This window comes from Leptosomus discolor, chromosome 12 (genome assembly GCF_034619465.1).
Source record: "Leptosomus discolor isolate bLepDis1 chromosome 12, bLepDis1.hap2, whole genome shotgun sequence".
Taxonomy (NCBI): domain Eukaryota; kingdom Metazoa; phylum Chordata; class Aves; order Leptosomiformes; family Leptosomidae; genus Leptosomus; species Leptosomus discolor.
This window is the reverse complement of record NC_141402.1, coordinates 4,321,808-4,330,778: the sequence shown is the minus strand read 5'-3', so window position 1 is coordinate 4,330,778 and position 8,971 is coordinate 4,321,808. Positions and strand designations below refer to the sequence as shown.

The 8,971-nt window shown below is 38.4% G+C and overlaps 1 protein-coding gene across 1 annotated transcript in view; it reads left to right on the top strand.

Moving 5' to 3' along the window:
• The first annotated feature begins 2,384 nt into the window (after positions 1–2,384).
• OTOG (otogelin) overlaps positions 2,385–8,971 on the top strand; it is a 99,374-nt gene continuing 92,787 nt past the window's right edge. Inside the window, exon 1 of the mRNA XM_086472395.1 lies at positions 2,385–2,466. Coding sequence (XP_086328521.1) covers positions 2,385–2,466 — 82 coding nt within the window. The remainder of the gene's footprint in view (positions 2,467–8,971) is intronic.

The window sequence follows — 8,971 nt, the reverse complement described above, 5'->3', positions numbered from 1 at the left end:
ATCTAACCAAGTCATTAGGTAAAATTATGTAGACATAGCTGGTGTTGTTTATAATGTTCTTTTGGAAATATTTTGCTCAGTTATTTGTATTGCTGTAGACATCATATGTTGTAGCTAATGCAGTTTATTAACAGATACTCTATTTGTCACTGGATTTTCCTTAATGAAAACTGTGTTCTATAATTGTGTCATTGAAATATGGATGTTTTGGAGGGTATAGCTGCTGCTCTTCATGAGGTGAAGTGAAGAAAAAATATGAAATGGCTGTAACATTTGTGTTACTGTATTAAGTAAACTAGGTAAAGTAATTAGATGCCTCATTAATAAGGAAAAACTATCGTAAGTTATTGGCTTCTGAAGACTGAAAAGCTGACGTTAAATTGAGAAAAATGTTACTCGGCCTACATGTAGGCAGTTCTAGAACAAAGATACATAGAAATTGGGTAATATGGTTTTAACAAAGGCATACTAATTAAGAGGTACACTTCTGCCTGTTATGAGCATGGCAATATAACCACATCATGACAAAATATCAATGGATTTTTTAACTTGGCTAAGCAGGTCTGCTCTTTTGTTTTCTCAAATAGATGATATAGGCAGAATTGGCTTTTGTGATTTGATGTATTGCTAGCTTTTTTTTAAGGAAATGTAAGCATTAATTTTTGACAATTCTTTAAGGCATCTTTATAGATCAATGCTGATGCTGCTTTTCTTTATGCATGAAAGCACATTTTACAGGACCGGTTGTTTTGTGAACACTAAAATCAAAAGTTAATACTATTTCCTTAAAGCATATATTCTGCAAGAGCTGGTATGGAAATTATTTTGACTAATACATAAATTGTCTTGGATATTGTTTCTTCTCAAAGAAAAATTGTGGAGAATATTAAACAAGTTACATGTGCTCTGGTGCTGTACGATTTCTTTCTGTCATTAAAATGCCTTCTTTAAGATGAGTTGTCTTTGTTCACCAGTTTCCTTGAACTTGGGCATTCAAAGCTGCGTCTTAAAGAGCAATTTCCAAAATACTATCTACAGTACCTCCTTGTATAAAAAATGGAGCTTGTACCTAGTCCAGCTGCTCTGTAAATGTGGTAGACAAGGTCATAAATTTATAAGCGAAGTGCTAAAGCTTTGCGCTTGCAAGAGGATGGGATGGAACGCGTATGTTCACACATAGTACCTAAACCATGCACCATCATCTTGGCTAAAACGGTGTGAAAGAATCTTATCCCTCCAATTTACCCAGAAGCTGTCAGATAACTGATGACCATGACTGGTTTTTAAGCTCACTAACCTGTGGGTTCTTCCTCCCCTGTCAAGTATTGAGTTCTTGTCATGGTACTTTGGTAAGACTCGGTGTATTTCTGGTTCAGAAGTGATACAGGTGCCACTGTGTAAATAAGGTGAGTTCAGAGAGAGAACGGAGGGATTGTGACTGGCACCACTGCTAGATGGAAGAAGGAAGGGGAAGTTGGATTAATAGATAAATATGGCAAGAATCAGGAGGGCAGTCAACATTATTATGACATACCAATTTATAAAAATGATTACAAAGTCGGATAGTCTAGAAACACTGGGATTCCAAAGGGTAATTTATTAGAGAAAAAGAAAGCTTAATTCACTACAATATTAAGAATTAATACAAGAAAACTCAAGATATCTTGCTGCTGACTTGAAGGCAGAAGTGCTTATAAGAGAAGAAACACAAAAGAATAAAAGATTTAGTTTGTCATCATAAATTTTTGGATGTTAGAACTATAGGAAAAGATTAAGGAGGAGGTGGTAGGAAACATTTTGAAAACTAACCTGGGTGTTTAAATTTTTTTAAAAACAAACAAAACCCACCATAGAACAGACTTGTTGATTTTGCATCAAGTTCTTGGAAAATAGTGTGACTTCAGGACCTCAGAAGTCATTTTGTTAATTATTAAGAAGGTGTGTAGTGATTTATGCATGCATACACTTTACAATTATTTTAAATAACTGAGTGATAAGTATTTCCAAAAGAGCAGAATGTTTATACTGAGAATTATGTTAAATACACCTGATGGTATAGAGGATGTAATTGAGCGTAAAAGGAATAAGAAGGCCACAGAGGACAGTGTTTGGATATGCACTTTTAGGCATTTTGGCTTAACTGGCTTAAAATCTGCCTGCTGGCTTCAGGCATAATGTACTTTGCTTCTTTATTGGAGGCTTGAGTAGAGTAACTATACTTTTTGGTTTACAATGGGGTGTTCTGGTAACTTTTTAGTAAACTGATATGAAGCAGTGAGCTTACTAAAAATGGTAAATCTACTGATAGACTGTGAAGATATTTTTTTTTAAGGTGTCTTGGTTATAGCTGCTGCTTTCTTTGTTCTTTCTGAAAGGAGTCTGCAATGGCAGTTTCCAGTGCTTCATCTACTGTGATATCTTTATCTCGGAACAGGAGACTTCACAGTATGAAATGTGGACCTTCTAGTAAGTTACTTATGTTTCTACCTGAAATAACTTCATCCGTTATATCCTGCATAATTTAATTATTTTTATGAAGAAAAATGTCTCAAGTAGCTAATACAGGTCTTCAGGGTAAGGGAGCTCTACCTCGATTGGTCTCAAAGTACCACGGGAGTATGATGATTTATCATGGGGTTTGACTTAGCTTAAAGTTTATACTTGGTTCTTGCTTAATCATTTGACAGACTGCCTCTAACTGCAGTTTCTCTAACAAAGACCTTTCAGCAGGGCAATCTGCTCTTGTAGTGATGTACCTAAAGATGCTGCCTAGATGCCATTAAATTAACTGACCCGTATGTCTTCTGTGTTTGGAGGTTTTTTGTTTGTTACTTTTGTGCTGAGGTAGTCTGTGGATGCTTTTTGTGTATGTAATCTATGGGTTAGCATGATGAGGTACTCTTAGCCACCAGCTTGCAGTGGTGGGCATTTGCTTGAGGAATTTGCATCTTGGCTTTTTTGGTTCATCTTATTTGCAGCAGTGGACAGGCTTAAATCTCTCTGCTTGAGGGTAAAGGTCCTCTGTGTTAGCTCTTCTGTGGAGCCTGTGCCATGCTTGTCTTGTGCAAAGGAGAAACATGAGGCAAAGTAATTCAGAGTCATTTTAGTTAATGATGCAAAACTCCTAGTTTCTCTTCAGCCAGCCTGATTGGTTACATTGTGTGTGGGTCCTACCTCATGGTGAATTGTCTGGCTTGTGTAGTCCAGCTTTATAGCACGAAATGCAAGACTGATAGGTGGACTGGGCTTTTACCAATTGTGATTAGGGCTGTGCTTTTTTCATCTCCAAAAGCTTTTAATTTCTTCAATACATACATACTGTTTTCAGCAGCTTTTGAGAAGCGTATAGCTGAATGTGGAGCAGTAATGGAAGGGTTTAGAGAAGCATAATATTACTGAAGTAAAAACTATTACCTATGAACCTCTCCAGTATATGAAAAATATCATATATGTATATGTAGTCTATGATAAAATTGCTCTACAAATATAGCAGTCAATACAAGTAAAACTCTTTGCTTTTGAGGGTTGCACTAGCTTGTTGACCAAAAAGTAGTTATTTTTTTAGCTTTCTTTTTTCATCAAATAAAGCAGCTTCCAAAGAGAAGTGCAAATTGTGCTGAGAAATTTGTTGCCATAATAGTTGTTTCGTTTCCTGGTTTTATTTTTTGCCAAATGAAAATTTCTTTAAGGGGCCTGGTGGATTTCATGTTCTGCCTCAGAGCAACCAGCTAGAAAAATCTAAGATGCATGGTTCTATTTTAACAGAGCTCTTGAAAAGGGTTTGTATGCAAGTTTATTGCTTCTTAAATAGGCCTAATATTTAAGTAAGGGAAGAACAAATCTAGAAGGAGGGAGAATGAAATGGGTAGCAAGTATCTCATGTTAACTCATCACATGTCTACGCTTTTAAAGGAGGATGTAGTTACACTGACAAGAATTAGGTTTCATTGCCCTCTGCAAATGTAATAGGATAAGCTTCCTGGTTTCTTTCTAACCTGTGTTTCTGTGTGGCAAAGATATTTCATAGGGATTTTCTGTTTCTGGTGTACTTGCTTTGTCAAGACAATGTTGTTGGAGATATGCTTTAGAAATGATCAATGATTGCTCATACTTGGAGGCAAATAAATTCAGAATTATTAAACTCTTTAAACAATGGAATATCTAGACATGAAAGTTTACCTTTTAAGTCCCAGTAAACTCTGTGTGGGAAATGGAATCCATTGTTGTCTGTGTGCAAAAGGCATATTAAAAACAAAACAGAAAAACAACCTGATCTGCTTTGTGCAAGAGTTTTGGTAACACACTCTAAATGCTTAGAACAATAGTTCAGTTTTGGCTGTTCCTGTTTGAAGTGGGATGCAAGCTGGTATAGCTCTGCCCATGGATTGGGATTTGCACCCATTTGGAGATAACATGAAATAGTAAAGCTGTTTGGTTTTGGTTTGGTGTTTGTTTGTTTGTTTGTTTTTTTAAACCAGCAAGGTAGTTTATCAGCTTCTTTCTCCAGTTTAGTGATGCCTTTATGAAAATTGTTCTATGACATACTTAGAAAGCCGTGATTATAATGGACTTATATTTCATCCTATTACAGTCAATTCTTCTTGCAATAACACTTCTTGCTTCCTCTAACTGTGTATGTAGATAAACCAACAGATTTTACATGGAATTTTTGTACGATGAGTGTGTGATTTATTGTGCAATAGATCTCTTTAACTTTGTGTTGTATTAGTCAACTGAAAGCAGCTTAGAAAGCGATGTGATGTCTTATTTGTCAGTGGAACAAAAAAGTTGATACAGTGCGAGTAAATGCCAAGAGACAAATTCTTGTGTTAGTTTCTTATAGCCAGGGAATATGGGATTTGACTTTTGAAATGTTTATCAGAGTGATTGACAGCAATTAGGATGTAGTTTACACAGCTGTTAAACTTGTAACTTCCTTCCACACAATTTTTTTTATGGGTGGTTAAGAAACCTAAAACAAGCACATGAAAAAAAAACCCAACAAACCAAAAATCGCGAACAAAACCTCCAGAACTAATGCATGTTAAGAACCCGGGACAGGCAAAACAAATTATTTCTGGAAGTATGTTTCAGACTACTGCTGAAAATTCCAAACAGGTTAAACACTTCAGGTTTTCTTGTGTTGAAATGCTGTAGCAGGAATAAGCTTTTAGTGTTTAAAGTCACTGTTACTATAGAAGATACTTGTCCCTTACAATGTGTGCTGGTTTCAAGAGATGTACCAGAGCAGAGAACCTACAGCTAGCCAGAAGGCTCTTAGTATTGAAGGATTAAAGTTACATCCTAGTCACTCACCTCAGAATCTGAAAAAGGAAAATTTTATATCCTGGTAATGAGATCTTTGTCCTCACTTCAAGCATGTGTTATGTCCTGCTGAAGCCTGTATGCCATGCAAAACTTGTGCCATTATGGGTAGATGCTTTCAGACTATAAAGTTGAAGGATAAAAGATAATGCAAGATACATTTGTTGTATTAGTTGTCCTGTAGTCAAAAGGACACCTGAAAGCTTTCTAGAGAAAGTGTGTGATGGAAATTATGCAGACTTACAAAACACAAAATTTCAAGAATGTTTACCACAAAAGTTTAAATATTCAATTTTAAGCATACCTTCTACTCTTTCTATGGATGGCTACAGATCTAGTTGAGGTTTCTTGCAAATTCTTAGCCCAAACTGCTTTGTTTTTTCTTTTTCCCATTTCAGAATAAAATTTGCTGATGTTTAAATAACTGATCTTTTTAGTAGTTTGATAACCTTCAGGCAGACCTCTCTTCTACAGTTGCATAAAGCTTTGAAATGTGTCATTTTTTAAAGAATCCTAAGAGTTAAAAAGGCTTTGTCTAGTTCTGCAAATGGCACTCCGGAGCTCTGAAACTGTTTGGGCTGAAGTTGCTAAATAGGCAACTTCATAAGAACTGAGGGAACAGACTGGACCTTTTACCTACCCAGCTGAAGTAAAACTTGATCACTTTTAGATCTCTAAATTAATCTTTCATACTTCAGCTTTTCTGTCCAAGTGAATCTAATAATGAATATCCTGAAAGGAAACCTGTCTTCAGTGATTTGCATTAAAGAAAGTTTTCATACCATGGCTTACAAAACAGTAACAAAATACAGAATTCCAACACTAGCAGGTGCTTAATGTTTTACAGGAAAATAGCTACAGGAAGGTCCACATCAGTCACAAATCAAGACGTTATAGTCTGTTGATGATAATGGTGAGGTCAAAATTCAGTTAGAGCGTCTGGATTCATGTGACAGTTAAAACAAAAATCAAGTATTTCAAAGTTGATGTGCCTGGTAATTTGAGTAGTCAGACATGTTCTTGAATGTGTGTGTTTGCTTTTACTTTTGTGGAAAAAGCTTTAGATGTCTCCTTGATTTAGTATCTTAACTTTCATATAGGATACAGATGCATGCTTTCCTTGCAGTTAACCTCTGTGCTCCAAGCGGAGAGCTGGTCTCTAGTGACTGTATCTCACTTCATGCTGAAGGGTTTCATGTTATATAAATTACTTTCAGCTGTACTTATTTTATTCCTAATAAACATGTTTGAAGTTCAAAAGAACAAATTACAGGTGAGCATACCTGGATGTACAGTCAATTTGCAACTGAAACAAGTTCAAGAGATCTTAAGTACTCATAAGAGAAGTAGTAATGTAAGAAAGCATAATAAACTAAGTGGGTACAATATCCTAGATACAAACCCACAAAATATATTGCATCTACAATACTATTTCAAAAAAAAAATGCTTATTTTAATGAAGATGAAAGATGCCTTTGAACAGTTGTTACATGAAGGCAGAAATTGTCTTGGAGCCTAAGTACAGAACATTTGGAAGGCCAACCAGAATTGGGTAGGACTGAACTGTTTTTCAAAATGGGTTTTGGAACTTCCGCTTGTCAGGTTATGTGATGCTATTAAAGCATCTCTGTTCAGAGAGCAAAAGCAGTGGTCACCTCTGAAGCTCAGACACTGTTCTCCAGAAACACTTGCAATGAGATATGAACAGGCTAGATCAGTCTCATTTCTTCCAAGGCTGTGATAAATAAAGGGCATGAGGTTCTGCTGCTGCTTGTAGGGTACCAGCTCTGGCCTGAAGACTCTTGCTGCCTGACACTGAAGAATTAAGAAGGCGGATTAACTAAGTGGAGGTCTGGGAGCCCAAGGGAATAAAATAACCCTGTCCACATATTGAGTGGGGCCTGTTTGGTAATTATCAGATGGTTAGAGTTAAGCAATGAGAGGAGCGGAGAAGAATTCAGACCTGTGTTATAAGATGATCCCAAATCTTCGCCCTGTTTAGTAAAGGAGAAATTTTTGACAAGTTACTTCATGACAACGATGGTCATGTTGTCAGAGTGACTTGCAAGTTGTAATGGCATCACTGGTTAGAAATCACGTTGCTGCTTATGCAAGTTGAGTGATGTTACCTGGGCCTGCCCCTTCCTGCTAGAAAAGTTTTCGATTTCAGATTCCAATGCACTCAACTGGCATAATGTCAAAGGAAAAGGAGGAGCTAAGGACTTTTTAATAGAGGTCACTTTCAGGTAAATGAAGGACACAATATTCTTCCATAACCTTTCCTAATTTTAGCCTTTGCTTAGTCTTGATGTTTATCCCAGCTCTGCTGGTGTTACGATGTTTCTCATGTCGCTAGGAGAGACCTAAACTTGTGATATGATCGTATGGGTTACTTATTTGGGGAGCTTATATTCCTTTAATGACAAAGATCAGAGTGAACTCTTTGTTATGGGAGGTTTATTCCAGATACCTGAGGAAGTATTTTTGTGCTAATTGAGCAGAATTGCATGATTAAAGGCCACATTGTTTGCAGTAGTAAGATCACTCAATGTAATCTGCATCAGCACTATTCCTCATTACCTGGCTGAGAGTAACTAATCTTCGCACACAGAGCTCTTCTAAGCAGTGTAAGGAAGGATACTACAGTGATGTAAAATGGGATAAAAGCAAACACAAGAGGTGTGTTACTATGTTTTACTGGGTTTGCGTGGCAAGGTTTTGGTGGGCGGGGGGCGGAGTGGGGGAGGCTATGGAGGTGGCTTCTGTGAGAAGCTGCTAGAGGCTTCCCCCATGTCTGATAGAGCCAAAGCCAGATGGCTCCAAGACAGACCTGCTGCTGGCCAAGGCCCAGCCCATCAGTGACAGTGGTAGGGCCTCTATGATAACACATTTAGGAAGAAGAAAAAATCTGCCTGTGGCAAAACAGCAGCTGGAAGAGAGGAGTGATGATATGTGAGAGAAAGAACTTTGCAGACACCAAGGTCAGTGAAGGAGGAGGGGGAGGAGGTGCTCTAGGCACCAGAACAGAGATTCCCCTGCAGCCCATGGTGAAGAGAATGGTGAGGCAGGCTGTGCAGCCCATGGAGGTTAATGGTGGAGCAGATCTCCACCTGCAGCCCATGAGGATCCCACACTGGAGCAGGTGGGTGCCTGAAGGAGGCTGTGACCCCATGGGAACCCCATGCTGGAGCAGGCTTCTGTCAGGGCCTGTGGCCCCATGGAGAGAGAAGGCCGTGCTGGAGCCAGTTTACTGGCAGAACTTGTGACCATGTGGGGGACCCAGGATGGAGCAGTATGTTCCTGAAGGACTGCATCTTGTGGAAGGGACCCACTGGAGCAGTTCATGAAGAGGGGAAGGACTCACATTGGAGAAGTTGGTGGAGGACTGTCTCCTGTGGGAGGAACCCCATCCTGGAGCAGGAGAAGAGTGTGAGGGGTCCTCCCCCTGAGGAGGAAGGAGCAGCAGAGACAATGTGTGATCCTCTGACTGCAACCCCCATTCCCTGTCCCACTGCACTGCTGTGAGGGAGGAGGTAAGGAAAATCAGGAGTGAAGTTGAGCCTGGGAAGAAAGGAGGAATAGGAGGAAGGTGTTTTAAGATTGTAGTTTTTGTTTCTTACTATCCTACTCTGATTTGATTGGCAAG